Here is an 18617-nt window from a genome sequence, read left to right as displayed (position 1 = left end):
ATTCCTGTTCCTTGAATTTTTCTAGGTAACATAAGTTTCATGCAAAAAATTCAAAAATTTCAACCCCTTACATAAATGGGTTAATCTGTAGGTTACGCCTTACAATTTATTTGATGAACAAATTTGGTCATCTAAAAGGTCACCTATGAAAAGTTTCCCATAGTCTAAACTTTACTGTCCACATCCCCCTATTATTTAACATGTTCCTATTTCCTCTATAATTCTTTGTAATTGGTAGTTAGATTTAGAGCAGAGCTGTTGAATAGTACTTTCTACAATGGTGAAATATTCTATTCCTGTATGGTAGATGCTAGCTCATGTGCCAAGTGAACACTTGAAATGTAATTAAAGAGACTGAAGAATTTGAATTTTTAATTATTTAATTTTAATTTATTTAAGTTTAAATTTAAATAGCCATGTGTGGCTAGCAGCTATCTTATGAGACAGATCCAGAGGTCTGGTCAGATTCACATACAGTTTGGTTTTGGTTTTAAATTTTTGTTTGTTGTCTTCCCCACAAATGGTATTGTGTCTGATTATTTTTTTGTGATGTTAGCCACCATTGTTGATGATTGCCTAAATGTATTAATTCCAAAATGATGATATTCTGGCTCTTTTCGCTTCTTAATTGTAGTTGGCAGTTTTAGAGGAAAATGGCTGCTAAGTAAGCCAACTGGGGTTAATCCTTTTTCATTGTTCATAGCATTCGTGGATTTTACAGCCTTAACTATTTGCAGGTAATAATGAAGATCTGTTTGATACGTATGATGATTTATAATTTACTGAGACACCAAATTGCAATTGCATTAACTAAAGTTCTATAAAAAAGTGAATTATTTAGTCTGGTGAGTGAACTTTGTCATCTTAGCATCAGTTTTAAAAAATGGCTTTGTCTCTTTTATGGCATTTATGAAAAATTTATGTATCATGATACTGTTCATAATTTGATCTTTACCAACATCATGGTTGTAACATAGTCTATTTTTCATCATCAATTGACCAAAACCAATTTATAGAACAGCTTAGAGTAAGTTTATGTTTTTTTCTTCCTTTTCTGTTTTCTTTCCTCTCTCAATCTCTCTATCTCTACACTCCTATCCCCATTCCCCAACCCCAAACAGGTTGGTATCCTGGTTTTCTCTGCTTTTGGTTAATAGGAAAGGGTGCTATATTTGGACCCTTGCTATATTTGCTATATTTGGACTTTCTTGATTATTTGCCAAACTAACCAACCTTTTAATAAATGTTACGTCAGCTAAATTTAGATCTTTCCAATGGGTTTCCATTTATAAAAGGAAGTTGGAAGTATTCTAGACCATTGGCAAATCTAGAGGATAATAAAATTGACCTCTTCTTATAGAAAACCTTTTTTTCTTAAATAGATTTTCTCCTCAAAAAGTGAATCCCGATTAAAACATCTGTTGCAGCGAGCCCCAGATTATTGCCCAGAAACAATGGTAAGTCTTGCTTAACTTAACTGTAGACGCCTTTGTCTAAATGAAACCATCTAATGGGTTACTTTTAGATTTAGCAAATTTTTAAATGTAATTGGGATTTGTGGGCAAAGTAAAATGTTAGGTTTAACTAGGTACTTTAAAAAGATCCTCATACAAATTACTAGGTAAAATATTGTTGCATCATTCATTATCTACTCTATGATGTAGGTATAAAAGTCTCAAACATAAATGTGTTCCAGTCTTTAAATTTCATTATAAGATTTTATCTGTAATTTGAGATTTTATTATTATATTTGGACTAATTTTATGAAAACTATTATAACTAAATCTTATTTGATTTTGAAAAGTTGAATTTGGGATAAGGAAAAGTATGTGACTTATCATTTCTGTCTTTTCATTTTCTGGCATACTATAGATAAATTGCTTGCCTATCTGAATCAGGTAACTTAAAATGTCTCTAATGCTTGGGCTATCCTCAGTGTTTGGGATGCTCATGGGCCAGGCCAAGAAAGCCTGAGCATGGGTGTCAGAGCCTCTTTCGATATGGTGACTTGTATTATGTGGAGGGGGAAAAAGTTAACAATGAAATAATCGTGACTGACACATTTTCCTTTAGTCTGAAAATACTTTTGTTCATGTGCTTGGAAACAGCGATTCCAATAAGCATCTTGAGTAACCGTACTCATCCTTCGTGCTGCTCTTAGATGGGAAAATGGGAAAAGAGCAAGCAATACTTTGTATCTCAGCTTTCTTTCCCCCAGATAGCTGGTTGATACACATATCGTCCTAGAATATTGACTGCATAGACATAGCCATAATCAGATTAGCCATTATTTCTGTAGAAATTGTCATATTTAAGAACTACATATAAAAGCCTTTTATTGATTACAATTCTAGGTTGAAATTTGGAGTTGTATGAATTCATCTTTGCCAGGTAAGTAATAGGAGGTTAACATTTAGTTTTAAAAATTTATTTTGTGAACATAAAATCTGTGTCATATAGTCCTATAACCTAAATTATACTCTGGAGTTTCTCTCTTCTCCATTCCCTCAGCACCCAGGTTTTCCAATTTATAATTTATTCTCACTCAGTCCTTAACTTTGTACTCTTGTCTCCACTTCTGCTATTCTCCTAAAACTAGTCTTTGAAAGATTATCAGGGTCTCTTGGGTTCCAAGATCTTAATGGCTTTTTGCAGTGCTACTTTCCTGCCACAGTTGATATGATTGAGGACTACCTCCTCATGACTCCGAACCTTATTCTTTCTTACCTTTCTTCTCTTAACTTGCCTTAGGGACTGTATTATTCCAGTGTGTGGTCATCTTCCTTTCACTATTCATATTCACCCTGATAATCTCATTCCTTCCACAAACTGTTTACCATTCAACTCTGAGAGGGTAACTACCAAATCTGAATCACTGTTTGTAACTTCTAGACATCTCTCTGTAGCCATCTTTACCTGGGTCTCTGTATCCAGGTGGCATCTGAAGTACAAATTCAAAATCACCCTCACTATACCACTTATGAATGACCCTAGACTAGAATCCTCAGGTTATCTCTGATTCCTTTTTTTCTAACTTCATTAACTTTCCCCTTGCAAAATCTTACATCTTTCCTCCTGGTTCAAGTTTTTATTATTACACTTTTGAGATAGAATATTGTAGTAACATCATAACTGATGTTTCAACATTATGTCTGTCCTCCGCACCCCCTTTAAAAAGAATCCTTCTGCGATATCCACTTTCATTTGAAATAAAGCCTGTACTCTGTAGTCTGACATTCATGGTTTTCTAGGACTGCAGCTCATTTCTAACCCTGGTTAGAGTAATTTTTTTGAAAAAAATGAATATAACTTACATACAGTATCTCTGAATTCTAATTGCTGTTACACTGTTTAAAATTTGCATTTCAAACCAATTGGGCTGTTTACCTTCCTGGAATTGCCCACTTCCTTGTTTGTTGTAGTTATCCTTCTACCTGGTGTCCTGGAATTTTATATATATACACACACAGAGTTGTTTCTACTAAACTATAACCTTCATAATGGGATAAATCATATACTTTGTCTATTTCATAATTTCATAGCCCACATAGACCCACTCAAAGAGTGTCCTATACATAGTAGCTCAGTAAATTTAAATGCTTATTGGCCAGGCATGGTGGCTCACACCTGTAATCCTAGCACTTTGAGAAGCCAAGGTGGGTGGATCCCTTGAGCTCAGGAGTTCAACACTAACTTGAGCAAGAGTAAGACCCTGTCTTTACTAAAAATAGAAAAATTAGCTGGGTTCATCAAAACTTAGAGATAAGTTTAGAACAAAATAATTAGAAATGCATAGGGATAAGTTTATAATATGTAGTATTTTTAGTCAGTTTTTACAGTTGAAGGAGTTTATACTTAATCAACTCTGCAAGCCATATATATACATATGTATGTGTGTATACATATATATATATATTTTTTTTTTTTTTTTTTTTGGCTGTGGGGTTATAACTTACAGCAACCTCAAAGTCTTAGGCACAAGCAATCCTCTTGTCTTAGCCTCTTGAGGAACTGAGAGGCTTAATTATTTTGAATATAATATTTGTACCCTTTTTTGTTCTGCTTAAGTTAAATTAGGATCTTTGCCCTTGCTTTCCTTACCCTGTATATCCTCTGATAGAGATGCCGTCTACCCAAGAATAAGAATGAAGAGTTTAGGATAAGGAGGGAAAAGAGAAAAAACAAACAACCTGATAATTATTCCATGAGGGGCTCTATCAGAAGACTGTGACAACATTGGGCATAAGGGTGAACAGAAGGGCTTAATAATTTTGAGGCCCTGCTATCTGAGCTAGTTTTCTTATGAACACTTGCTTTGACTTTTAGTAGTATCCATGCTACAATTTGGCATGCTGTTTGTTTTTGTCGCTACTTATGACCAAAGCGTTTGAACATTTTGTTTTTAAGGTGTGTTAAAGAAGTCTGATGGCTGGGTTGGCTTAGGCTGCTGTGAACTGGCTATTGCCTTGGAGTGTCGACAGGCATGCAAGCAGGTAACCGGGTAGTCAGGCCCTTAAGTGTCATGGAGTGCAGTTTGGGTTATTGCTGTGCGTATGAATTGGGGCTTGCCCACCTCAAGGCTTTGAAGAGGTGACCCACAAAAACTACCAATTTACTATTTCTTGCGTAAGCCATTTCCTTTTAAACTTTATGCATTTTCAGTTATGGCTGTTGCATATTGCCTCAGCCTTCTCTTATTCCTTTTTATCTTTTCTTCTGTCACACAAAGAATTGAGGCCTTTTGTACTTTGCTTGCGGTCATGCTGAGCCAATGCTGAGTGACTCCAAATGGTGATATAAATTTTCCCTTTTCTCTTTCATCATGGCTTCCTGATTATGTTCTCATATCTCTTCTCTTCTTGGTCCTAAGGTGAGTGTGACTCCTGCAGTGAGTTATGATTTCTTTGATCTATCTCTACTCTGATTATCTTAAGCCCCTGAGTTGTTCATCCCTGTGCGTGTTTTAGTAGTGGTTCCTTAGAGTGGGAAAACTCTTCCCCTGGCTCTTCCACTCAAAGTGGCAGGAGTAGACATAACTAGGAAACTAGAAGTGGTTGTTTAGATGGACTTGAAACCACAGCTGGAAAGCCTTCTCTTATTGCCTCCTTCTAAAGACTTGTCTCTGGACAGGAGCATAGGAGACATAGTATGTGTACCACCTTCACTTTCACACAGACCACTGTACTATAGCCCAAGCCAGTGCTCTTTGTCAGCACATGGCCTGGCTCTCTGCTACTCTCTGCTAGGCATTGAGATGAAACTGAATTGAAACTGGAAGATTTGAACTATAATGGATCTGGTGTGACATAAAGCAGCTGCCAGCCCATTCTGCTTCTTGCTCTCACTGTCCTCATCAGCTGGCCTGTTATAAATTGCATAGAGCTAGGTGATAGAATAGGAGGAATGGAACAAGAAACCAGAATCTGTGACGCTGGAAGTGTATCTCTAAATGGAGACTAATGTCATGTGGAAGAGTAACCAAACCCTCAGGAGATTTATTTTAGCTCTTTTATATAGAAAGTGCATACTTAAATATGGTAAGTAACATGCTATTTCTCTGAGTATCAGTTTCCTCATATTCTCTGGCAGAGTTAATAGCTTCTTCATAAACTTTTTGAAAGACCTACATAAAAATAGCTTTTGTTAATTGCCTGGCATAGTACCATTTCCATCTTTAGTTGCTTCCTCCATTATATATGGCACTTTTCTGAGGAAATTAGTTCAATAAGTTCAGTATGAACTTAGAAGTTCAGTATGAGCTTAGAATGTGAAGGGTTAAAGAAAAAGCATAATATAAGTGCCCTGGCAGAGCTTCACAAGAAAATTTGCTGTGGCAGAGCTTCACAAGGAAATTTGCTAGAGTGGAATTCAGCCTTTTAGAAAGTCCTCTGATTTACATTTCCTTCAGAGTCATCTAGTTTCTGAAATAACAGAAGGACCATGTTATTATGTGAGATTAAAGCTCTAAAAGTTAAGAGTTAAGCTCTAGAATATTGGATAGGCCTTAGGGGTAACGTTTGTTTTAAAGAAATTACATGAAATTTGTTTGTTGTATTATAGGGACTTTTAAATATTTGAACAGAAGATTTTCCTTAATAAAATAAAGAATACTATACCAGCAATTAACATATACTAATTTGTGTTCTTTGTCCTGTGATGAATAGTATGTATAATAAATTAATGGAGAAATTTGTTGCCTTTAGGCATCTTCAAAGAATGATATTTCCAAAGTTTGCAGAAAAGAATATGAGGTATGCATTTTACTTAACAATTTTGGATAGACTATTTGGATGTTATCAGAATTGAAAAAATGACTTAAATTTTTATAATGAATTCATTTTTACACAAACTACCTTTTACCTTACAGAAAATTTAGCCTTAACAAAAATGTCATTTGCCTTATTTAGAAATGTTATAAATTTAATTTTGTTGAAATTAAGCATGAATTTTAAAGAAATGTCTAACTTTCACATACAACGGGTTTAACCTTAATGTTTTTATAACAAACCAAATGGTTGTACCAAAAATTGTGAAATAATTTTTTCTTAGGTTCTGTATCTTCCTTTGCCCGCTTTCATATATATTTCTTGACCCATCCCAGGTATCCATTTTTATAAGCTACCTCTAATTATGAAGAAAAGAATCAAAGAAATAGAATCACATTGCTAATGGGAATAGCTTCAGACTTTCCTAGCATCTTGCATTTGGGTGAAAAAAAAAAATACTACGTTACAAAGGCTGTATTAAATCTGGGGGACTCTTGTCTCCCAGTGGGATTTCAAACAGTGTAGTGTCTACATGGGGCAGATATTAAGGCAGAGGTAGAGGATGTCTTTTATTTTACACTGTGTAAATATGTACAGAAAATTGTCCCTGATGTGAAAACACCTCTCACAGGGGCTATTTTGTTCATTTTCTAGAACTCCATTGTTAAATGTGGCAATATTATTGTTTTTCATAGTGTAAAGCCATATAATTAAGAACACTTATGTGCATATGCCTCATTCATCATTTTTATATATAAACATTGGGATTCCTATTGCTGTTTTCTTGTAGAAGAAAGAATAACTCTCTGCTTCTAGATTATAGTTCTTATTTTTTTCTTTTCTCAAAGCCTATAATTGTACCTCTTAATTAACATTTTTATACTGGAGAGTCTTATTTACCTTTTGTCCCTTTGTACTGTTTTCTAAGTTATATCCTTTCCTCTGAAGGCAGATTTCCAAATTAACAGCAGCTCTCCACTGTTCTTATTGAAAGGACTTTTGCTACAAAGAAGTAAAAGATTTCTTTGTCTTTTCTTTATCTCTTTACCTTTGAAATGACCAGTTTGAATTTCTCTTGAACAAAGAGGCTAACTGTGATAACTCCTTCTTTTCTCCCACATGATGTCTGACACTGTCCATCTGCTGTAGCCTGTCCTCCATTATTTTAGTGTGCTTCCTTCTCTTGTCTGGATTTCTGCATTACCCTAGGAAGTCTGCCAGTATGTGTTGATGAAGGACGGGACAGGAAAGGTAAGAGAGACAAACACTGTCCTATGGTAGAAATACTAAGAATAGCGTACTTTTCCCAGTCTGTCCTCCCTTGTTTGGCCTAGAATTAAGCAACCATTTTTCAAAATTCTACGTGCCAAGAGGGTTCTTTTATTTTTATATTAAAAGCCAGCTCCATAAATTATCCAAGATAATTTGAGACTCAGTTTGATTTCTTATGTTACTTAGAAATAAAGAGAGGTAAGAGCTCTTTAATGCAAGCAAAAAGTTATGCATTATAACCCCAAATGACAGTCACTGTCATAATTACTATTGAAGTCTAGCGTAGAGATAAAAGCTATTTAGTGAAGTGGGTAAATTTGGTGTAATGCAGCTTATTTTAGCTGGATTGGTTGTTTATCAACATCAGAATAATTTATAAAACTTTTAGTATCTTTTCCTTAACACCAGAGTGGTGTGGTCCCTGGGGTAAACTTCTAGATGTGTAAGCCATTTTCTTCAGGTTTACAATTGCAGGGGTAGTATTTACCCTGAAGAGTGGTTTTGTAGTTTGATTAGAGTTTCAGAGAGTGAGTAATTACATCTCAAGGAGCTAATGTTTATCTTTATTAGTAAGCTGCTTCAGAATTCCTTTGAGAGGATTCTAAGAAATTTACTTTAATGAATAAAGTTTAAAAATTATAATGCTATTTAAGATTTTCTTCCAGCCAACCTAAGATAAACCAGTTAAATGTAAAGCATTGTTACATCTGATTTTATAGAGTCTGATTTTTTATGCAAACCAATAATGATTTATTGAATATAGAGAGGAGTTTTATATAGTAGAAAAAGCACAAACTTTGGAATTAGACTTAGGTTAGAAATCTTGTTAAGCTACCGATAGAACTCTTCAGTGCCTGGAATTAAGCTATCAAATTGAGTCTAGCTAATTATATATACTGTATACACAAGGGCTCAGGGAAATTAGAAAGCAGATGAGCATGTTAAGAATATGAGCGAAAGCTTTGCCAGTGAAAGAGGCCTGAAAGAATTGGTATAATTCAGGTAATAAGACTATGGATCAAGAATGCATGGCTTATATAGGGGAAGAAGACAGACAGACCTATTTTGGCTGAAAATCTGTGCTTGGATAGGCAAAATGGGACCAAACCCTGGAAAAATAACATTTGGAAGCTCAACCCATTATTAAGTAAACGGTGGTGATGAAGATTTCTGTAAGAGGATACCAATGTAACAAATAAGAAAGCCAATGTTTTAGCAAGTGTGAACTCTTAATTGTGTGCAGGCTAAGTTTTAGATCCCTGCCCCCCAGCCACTCTAGCTTAGCTAAAAAGAGAAAGCCCAGAATTAGGATGATAGTAATAGTATCGAGTATTTAAGAATAAATCAGAGATTTGAGGGCAGAATTCATCAACAGAGTTTGTTATGATGGATTGAATGTAGGACATAATGTTCAAGGAGATAGAACACTGATCAAATTGTTGTTTCCTGGCATATATTTACTATTTTCCAATGCTTGAAGGTACTATTTAGAATTTCCCTTTCTGGCAGCAGAGCAAACTTGGTATCTGGACCAGTCCTCCAACTGAAAATAATTTAAAATGTAGACAATTTGCTAGAAGGAAAATATGGAATGCTTAAGCCAAAAACTAAGTGAACAAAGGAATGCAGGAAAGTAAAAACATTAGCCTTGAGGACATTTGCCAAATCAATTTTCATAGCTCTGTAGCTGCCTGGGGCTCAGAAGTCAGGACACAAATCCTTGGTTCTGAATGAAGGTAGAAAATCTAACTGATGTCTCCTTCCCATTCTACCAATAAACTTGGGATTCCAATGAGACTATACCTTTAGTGTTACAGCGACCAACAAATAAGTTCATTTCCCTTTTCAGGGAACTGCAAGGAAAATTGCTTCACTCAAACCTTCATGTTGTTTCCATTGAGAATTCATAGCTATAAGAAGGCCTTCACTTGAAATTGTAGCCTAGATTTATACTAAGTGAGTCTTTGTAAAACCTCAAGCTGAGAATTGATTTGAAGTAGTTTTGAAATGGTAGTAGTCTCTGGCACCCAAGAGAAGGTGATACAGATATTCTTTGGATCTCTGTTCTGCCCTTTTTGAGATTTCCACAAATAAAGTTCAAAGATTAATAAGCAGATCACAGAAATCACAAAACTCGCCAAAAAACGAGATCAAATAAGAGCCTGTAGGAAAAATGATGAACAGAATCAGACCTGAGGATACTTCAGATATAGAAATTATCAGATACAGGCTATAAAATTATAAAATGTTTAATATGTTTAAGAAATAAAAGTCTTAAAAATATGAAGAGCTTGGCTTGGCACCTGTAGCTCAGTGGCTAGGGTGCCAGCCACATAACCTAGAGCTGGTGTGTTCAAATCCAGCCTGGGCCTGTTAACAACAATGACAACTACAACCCCCCCCAAAAAAGCCAGGCATTGTGACAAGTGCCTGTAGTCCCAGCTACTTGGGAGGCTGAGGCAAGAGAATCACAAGCCCAAGAGTTTGAGGTTGCTGTGAGCTGTGATGTCATGGTACTCTACCCAGGGTGACATAGTAAGAGTCTGTCTCCAAAAGAAAAAAAATGTAGAGCAAACATATTTGGAAAAGAACTAAAGAGAATTTCCAAAGGGAAAAGTGTAATAGTTGAAATAAAAACAGAATTGATAGATATTAAGGCAGATTAGAAGAGTAAAGAAAGTTAGTGAAGTAGAAGATAGAACTAAAGGAATTATGTGGAAAGCAGCATAAAGGGACATAAGACTGAAAGATAGTTTAGGAGACATAAAGGATGGAGTGAGAAAGTCTTTAGGAGTACTATGTCTAGTATGGGCAGAGGCAGTGTTTAAAGAAGCCCTACAAATTCTCCGCAGAATTAAAAGGAAAGAAAAATCCATATATGACAGACACATGTCATAGACACGCTTTTTGCATAGTCTTTGTCCACAAGTTGGTTGGCTGTGAACATTTTCTTCTAGCCAAAGATATTAATAACGGGGAAAAAAGGGCAGCACCTGTAGCTCAAAGGAATAGGGTGCTGGCCCCATATGCCAGAGGTGGCGGGTTCAAACTCAGCCCCGGCCAAAAACTGCAAAAAAGGGTGGGGGGTGGGGGTGGGGGATAAAAGGCATTGCTTTCAAAGGAGACCAACAGCTGATTTCCCAGTAGCAACAGTGGAAGCCAGAAGACAATAGAATGATTCCTCAACAGTTCTGAAAGACAATAACTATCAACTTAGAATACCAACTATCTAGCAGAAATGTTTTTCAAGGCAAAGTTAAGGTAACTTCAGACAGACAGCTAAAACAGAACTGCCATTACTGGACACTTCCCAGAAGTCTTCTAATGGAAGTTCTAAAAGGTAACTTCAGACAGAAATTATTTGGGATGCAAAAGGGAATGTGAAAATAGAAAGTTAAAACACATGGATTATATAAAACAATAATGTATTCTTAAGTTTTTGAAAGAATTAAAATACAGCAACAATAGCACATACATTGGGAAGGAGGTTTGAGGACACTGAAGCTTATTAAGTGTTTGGTCCTTTGAATGTAAAGACATCTCAGAAGTGGTTAGGAGTTCAGGACTAAAGATCAGGAGAGATTATACCCACAGAAAACCTTCAAGTAATCCCTAAAATCTTGAGAGTGATAAGAGCTCCAACAAAGATAATGTGTTAAATTAAAAAAAGAAGAAAGAAAAGGAGAAAAAAGTAGAAAGAGTAGAGAGGTAGGTTTTGAAAATTGCTTCTTTTGAGAATTGGAAAAGAAGGAGCCAGATACTGACATTTCTTTTTTGTTTTGTTTTGTCATTTGCTGTTTAATTTTGTAAATTTTTATTAAATCATAACTGTGTACAATGCATTTATCGGGTACAACTCTTAATAATTGTGTTAAGATGTTTATACTCGACTTGGCACCTGTGGCTAAAGTGGCTAAGGCGCCAGCCACGTACACCCAAAGGTGGCAGGTTCGAATCCAGGCCCACCAAACAATGACGGCTGCAACCAAAAAATAGCTGGGCGTTGTGGCAGGTGCCTGTGGTCCCAGCTACTTGGGAGGCTGAGGCAGGAGACTTGCTTGAGCCCAGGAGTTGGAGGTTGCTGTGAGCTGTGATGCCATAGCACTGTACCCAGGGGGACAGCTTGGGGCTCTGTTTCAAAAAAAAAAAGGTGTTTATACTCTACACTTAGTAGATTTGACATGACCCTTGTAAAATGCACCATAGGTGTAGTCTGACCAATTACCCTCCCTTCACCCATCCTCCTCCTTCCCCTCCCCATCCTCTTTCCCCTTCATCTTGGGCTATAGTTGAGTTACAGCTTTCATATGGAAGTATGGGTGATTATATATTGGTTTCATAATAGAGCTGAGTACATTGGATACTTTTTCTTCCATTCTTGGGATACTTTACTAAGAAGAGTATGTTCCAGCTCCATCCATGTAAACATAAAGGAGATAAAGTCTCCATCTTTTTTTAAGATTGCATAATATTCCATGGTATGCATATACCACAATTTATTAATCCATTCGTGGGTCATTGGGCACTTGGGCTTCTTCCATGACTTAGAATGACTGCAGATCTCTCTGCTGAAACTTTTCAAGCCAGAAGAGGTTTGTCATCAACCTTCAATCTCCAGAAACGAAACAACTTTCAGCCCAGGATCCTGTAACCCAGCTAAACTGAGTCTCACATATGATAGAGAAGTCAAATACTTTAATGACATACACATGTTGAAGAAGTTTGCCATAACTAAACCAGCTCTTCAGGATATCCTCAGACCCAGCCTCCACAATGACCAGCACAGTGCTCTACCACCAAAGTAAACTCAGAAATTTTTGATCAAAACCTAACTTCTACGGTGGCAAAAGGACACAAGACATCCACTGGTCTTTCGAAAAACTTGACACCTAAAATGCTACCAGGCTTTATCAATGATTTGACATTTCTGATGACTATTCAGAATAGAATGAGAAGTTTCAGAAAAACAGCACTTCTGTTACTAGAAATGTTCACGTAAAGACTTACTGATTTACGAATTATGAAGAGGATTTTTGCAATAGACAGGAAATTGATTGACTGATGATTGATTTCCCTTCCAGTTCTGCAATTCTCTTATTCTGACCAGTACCTGAAAAGAGTATATCCTGCAGTACTTAAGAAAACCTCTTTGAAAATGAGACCTGTTTGACTAGGGGGTCACCAAGCCCTGGTCTGTAGAAGCTACCAAAATCAATTATTAGCTTGATAACTCTTTCATGGACCTGTTCAGGTGTCATAGGCATGCTCAGTTCTAGATTCTCCACACAGTTTCACAGGCTTAGTCCCGGCCAATCTATAAGTATTGGTTAGGCCACATGGGGTTCGTGGATGTATCATGCAAGAACAAGGGATGATATTCAAAATATTAACAGCTGGAATGCCGTAGGTACCAACAACCAGAGCAGATGCTGGCTGTGAATCATAGGTATAGCCATACTTGTGCACATTGGTTGATTAGAACTAAAGTAAGAATGAGTTCATGTTGAACTTGAGGTGTGAGATATATAGCATACATTGATTTTACATAGTCTGTCTAGAGTTGGTGGTGAACATTTTCTTCTAGCTACCAAAATCATGATTTTTTAAAAACAAATTTAGGCTATTGATAGTTACTATTTTCCTTGAATGTCAGAATCAGCATCATTAAGATGTGAGATTGATGAATTTCCAGAGACCTCACAGTGACTATAAAGTGATAGTCACTTTGGGGATTCATAAATCCATTTCATACTTTTATTGTCAAATCTTACCTCCCATTCTCATAACGTAATAACCATAATAATACCTTTCTGTTTGCCATATGAGCCACTGAAATACAGTGCTACAAATTTACCATCTCACATTTTTTACTTGCTTTTTTGTTCTTTCAGATTCTTCTAGGGTTTTCTTTATATTTTCATAAATATCATTTTCATATCTCTCATTTTTTTCCTAGCTTTCTTCAGTCTAGTTAATTTTATTCATTAAGGAAGGTGAGAAACTATGAAAGTCAGTAAAAGGTATTTTTGTAACTTTTTTTAATCCTAAAGCAGTTAAGTTTTACAATAAACAGTTGCTAATAAAACTAAAATATTGTTCTGCCATGGGGCTGTGGTTCTGAGAGAATGCTAAGATAAAATTAAGACTGAGGATATTAAAAAAGCTCTTAGAACCACAAAAACAAAGACAATTGGCCTTGTGAGTTTTACACATGATCCTATCAAGCACCACCTATCAGTCACAGCTAAGTGCATAGAAGGGTACAGGTACGTGTACAATTTTATTTTTGGGATATTCACCTGGTTCAAAAGTCAAAATGGTGTATAATAAAGTCTCTTTCCCATCTCTTGTAGTCACCTAGTTCTCAAAGTTACTAGAGGTATTTTCTGTATATAAAAGTATAAATAGTTTTCATACATCCCCCTTTACCATGGACGATAGCTCACCACACATTTTGTTCTGCCCCTGAATGCCAGTGTTTTATATATGTTTATGCATCTACATAGACTATAGAGTATCTTCAGGAAAATATCACAATAAAATGTTGTACTTAAAATTTTCATCTATCGGTAATTTTATTTTGTTCTTTTTTCTCTCAAATTAACCTTTATTCTAGATTTATTACTAGAAGCATAAAGAAAAAGGGATGAAATAGTCCACTTTAGAGATGGAAGGGCCAGAGATGTCAGGACCAACAGGATTCTCTGGACAGCTAGAGACCTCCTCAGCATCACTGTGACTGGATCTATGCTGCAGTGGTTCTAAGAATAGAGACCATCTGGGAGGGCAGAGACAGCCTAGGCTGTGTTGGACAGTTGCGTTGTTCTTCACCTGGTTATGTTTTGGGGACTAACAGAAAGAATCATGTGGTACTTTGCCCCAGCAAAGCCCCTGAGACCTAAATGTAAAGTGTCTTTAAGTGATGCTGAGTAAACTCACAAGAATTCTCAGGATTTAATAAATAGAAGACAGTGAATGGGAGGCTTTGTAAATGGTAAGATGTTGTAGAGGTGTACTGTATCAGAGTAAATTTGAGCCGTTACCTGCAGCTGATGAGCTCCAAAAAGAGCGAAACCTATTAGGTCCTGCAGTACTGGCTTAAGAGAATATAAAACCTTAACTACGTTCCACTTGTGTTTTATTTTGTCATATTTGTATCATAGTTTGGAGGGAGGAGAGTAACTCCTATTTAGTCTTCTGCTAGTATATTTCCTTTCTAATTCATTCTCAGAAGTCACCTGAATGAGATCATCCCAAAAGGGAAATCTAATCAAGTCAGATTAGGTTGTGACCCAGTCTAATCTTAAATGGCCATGGTTTTCCCCATGTGTGAGCTTATCTACTCTCATAGCTTTAATTGTCCCTATATGATGATAACTTCAGAATCTTCTGAGCTCCTGAACCATTATTGGGTATGTGTTTTTTTGTTTTTTTTTTTTTTGGAGACAAGTTGTCTGTTGCCCAAGCTAGAATCCTGTAGCATCGTCATAGCTCACAGCAACCTCAAACTCCTGGGCTCAAGTGATCCTCCTCCTTCAGCTTCCAGAGTAGCTAGGACTACAGGTGTGCACTACTATGCCGGGCTGATTATTTTGATTTTTGTAGAGATGGAGTTTCATTATCTTGCTCAGGCTGAGGATACATGTACTCATAATGTTCCATTGGAACAGCAACCACCTAAACCAATTAATTGATTTCAAATTAACCAAATTAACTGTTACTTTTCGTGCCTTTTCTATCTCCCCTTCCCTCCTCCTTACCTTTGCATAACACCACACATACACATGTATACCCTGAAACAAAGCTTGTCATTTTTCTTGCATTTCTTGCTTATTTATACCAGTACAGTCCTCCCAAACACATAAACTGCCTGAGATGTGCCTGCCTTCTCTACTTTTTCTCTTTTCATCACCTCTCACAAATTGCTATCAAGCCCTGTAGATTTGCCTCTAAATATATTTTATATCATTCCTCTTTCCAGAGCCTCAGTAATTGCCTTCTCCTCAGGCCTTTGTACTACTTCTCTGGACTGCTGCAATAGTTGCCAAACTAGCTTTCCTGTCTCATTTCTCCTCTATTAACTCTTTTTTTGCAGTTTTTGGCCAGGGCTGGGTTTGAACCCACTACCTCTGGCATATGGGGCCAGCGCCTTACTCCTTTGAGCCACAGGTGCCGCCCTCTACTAGCTCTTTAAAAGACCAAATTTGATCATGTCACCTCTTTCCTTAAACCCTTCAGTTACTCTGTAGGATATAGTTATGCTCCTCAGCCTGCTATCCCATGCTTTTCTCAATCTAACCTCTGGCTCTTTCCTCCTTTATGCTTCAGTAGCATGCTGCTTATAATTTCCCAGATTGATTATTTTGTTTTGCTAGCAGTAGTTGTACAATCTGTTCTACCTGGAATTCCCTCTTTTTGAATCCATCCTGACACACTCCCATCTAGTACTATACTGAGCTGGCATCTACCAGCTAGGGAGTACTCTTTATTAAATATTCAGCAATTTTGCAAGTCAGTTTGTAATTTAACCAGCCATGGATGGAGTTATTTACACTGTGAACATCAGTAAGTACTACAAATCAGGACTCAGGAAAGCTTTCCCAGCATATCACTATTCCCATCCAATAGTTTTTTGTTTTGTTTTGTTTTTTGAGACAGTCTCAGTCTGTCTCCCTGGGTTGAGGGCTATGGCGTCATCATAGCTCACAACAACCTCTTAGGCTCAAAGGATCCTCTTGCCTCACCCTCCCAAGAAGCTGGGACTGCAGGTGTCCACCCCCACGCCCAGCTAATGTTTCTGTTTTTGGTAGAGATAGGGGTCTGGCTCTTGCTCAGGCTGGTCTAGAATTCCTGAGCTCAAGCAATCCACCTGCCTGGGCCTCCCAGAGTAGGATTATAGGCATGAGCCACCATACCCACCCTACGCGTCTCTTTTTTAATGATAACATCTGAGTTGCTGAGACAGAGTCTATACAATTGTCTTGGTATCTGTCATTCATTCTCTCAAATTCAGTGAACTGATAACATACTGAACCAATATACTTAATGTGTATCAGGCACTGTTCTCGGGGTAGAAAGATGAAAAGATTTAGTCACTGTCTGCAAGAAGCTCATAGTCTAGTCCAGGGGAAGAGAGAAATTCAAATAATCCATTACAATACAATGAGACAAATACATTGCTAGAAGTCAGTACAAGAGACATTGGAACCTGAAGGAAAAACACCCTGTCCAGGGAAATGGGGAAGTCTTCAGAGAGCAGGTAAGACTTAAAGGATAAACAGAAACTTGTTGCCTTTAACTAGATGCTATAGTCAGTACTTTTATAGATAGAAAATTTTTTATAGAATTTTTCCCATTTACAAGTTTTATTCAGAATACCAGTTATTGGAAACCCTATGTAAATATCTAGAAATTAAGCACTCTTTGGATGAGTAGAGAAAGTGCTGAGTACTATGTCTTGTTATCAAAATAATGCATAGTAAATCATCCCCAAATCCATAGCCTAGAACAGTAATAATTTATTATTTCTCACACATATAAGAGCCAGCTAGGCAGTTCTGATCTGGCCAAGCTCAGCTGCTTTCACATGGGCTCACTGATCTGCAGTCCGCTGGCAGGTCAGCCTGGGACTGGCTGACTTAGGATGACTTTGGCTAAGTCAGCTCAGCTCTTCTCCATGTGTCTTTTCCCATCCTGGTGTCAGACTAGCTCAGGTAGGCTGCCATGGTGGTAGCAGGGGTCCAAGAGAGGAAGTGGAAACACCAAAGTGTATGTTCAGGCAGTACCTAATTCTAGCTGGCTAATGTCCTCTATCCAAAGCCAGTCACATGGCTAAGTCCAGAGTTAGCAAGAAATAGACACAAGAAAATGTGAAAAATTGGGACCATTACCTACCACAGTTGGCCCACTGCACACATATATTCTGCGTTGGGCTCTCTGCTAGACCTTGTGTTACTCTGCAAATGTTACTTGCCGGACAACCACTAAGCCATCAAATACGTTTATTCAGGCGTAAGGTAAGAAAAGCTAAAACAGTGAGAATTGCATTTTTCCCGTCAAAGGGGACTGGAAAGTTGGTAGCAGACTATTTTTATGTTAATTTAGATCATTTTGTGAGTGTCCCGAGACTGGTGAACCCAAATAGAGGGCTGTCTATAATGGGTAGCTGAAAAATCAAACTAAAACAAGGAAACATGGGTAGAGAGAAATACAAAGAACATTAAGAATATTTACTTTTTACTTTTATGTTTTTTAAGGAAATCTCTAGGAGAAAGAATTCATACTGGGTGAATTCATTAGCCTTTCTCTGAGGTCTGGAGGGGTTTTTTTGTTTGTTTTGTTTTACTTTAAATGGACTGATCAAGTGTGACTGATTCCTACAATGGAATATTATAAACTACAGTTTCATACAACTACATGGATGGATCTTTGAAGCTAGGTTTTAAAGGTCGGTAAAGCTGAGCATTTAACAAGTCTATCATCTAGCTGGCTTATGATTTAGCTCTAATTGAAAGCCAAAATCATCTCACTTCAACAATAAGGGTGTACTTGATTACCTTTCACATTTTATTTATGCCCATATTATTTCTTTTAAGAATTCATTCTCATCTAATTGTGATTACTATTAATCCTGCCTGACAAACTCACTATCCAAATGGGCTTTTTACTATCAGGAGTTTTTCATTTTTGTCTTGTTTTTTCTTATTTTCCTTACAATAACTTTAATACAGGGTATTTAGTCATTGTTTTCTGAACAGCTATCTAAGAGCTAGAGAAACACTAATTATAGTCTCAGACTCTGCTTTTCACTCTTTCCCCTCTTGAGGAAAGGTTTCTCATCTTTAAAATGTTGATCCCCAGTATGTGTTGACATTCTGGTAAATGGGGGAAATCATTTTCATTTCTTCTATATTTTCAATCTGGGACTTGAAGAATTAGTTTGATATCCTGATTTCCATGTAACCTAAAAGTATAATAAAATTAGAGACTGGTTGTTAATTTCTGTTTGTTTTTCTTTAATTTACAGAATGCTCTTTTCAGTTGCATTAGCAGAAATGAAAGTAAGTATATTTTCAATGA

The 18617-nt window shown here is 36.8% G+C and overlaps 1 protein-coding gene across 2 annotated transcripts in view; it reads left to right on the top strand.

The window, feature by feature from the left end:
- The window catches only part of RECK (reversion inducing cysteine rich protein with kazal motifs), an 80058-nt gene that overhangs the window by 21821 nt on the left and 39620 nt on the right, over positions 1-18617 (top strand). Inside the window, exons 1-6 of one of the 2 annotated variants that reach the window (XM_023519355.1) lie at positions 1420-1457; positions 1873-1898; positions 2355-2391; positions 4408-4493; positions 6204-6251; positions 18565-18598. In XM_023519355.1, the coding sequence (XP_023375123.1) occupies positions 2373-2391; positions 4408-4493; positions 6204-6251; positions 18565-18598 (187 nt within the window). In that variant the 5' untranslated portion in view covers positions 1420-1457; positions 1873-1898; positions 2355-2372. Of the gene's footprint in view, positions 1-1382; positions 1458-1872; positions 1899-2354; positions 2392-4407; positions 4494-6203; positions 6252-18564; positions 18599-18617 lie in introns of those variants that run through there. The other variant, XM_003800223.2, reaches the window with a different exon arrangement.

This window comes from Otolemur garnettii, unplaced genomic scaffold, assembly GCF_000181295.1.
Source record: "Otolemur garnettii isolate 467f Iridium unplaced genomic scaffold, OtoGar3 scaffold00172, whole genome shotgun sequence".
Taxonomy (NCBI): Eukaryota; Metazoa; Chordata; class Mammalia; order Primates; family Galagidae; genus Otolemur; species Otolemur garnettii.
Note: the sequence above shows the minus strand (reverse complement) of the source record. Positions and strands in the feature narration are given on the sequence as shown.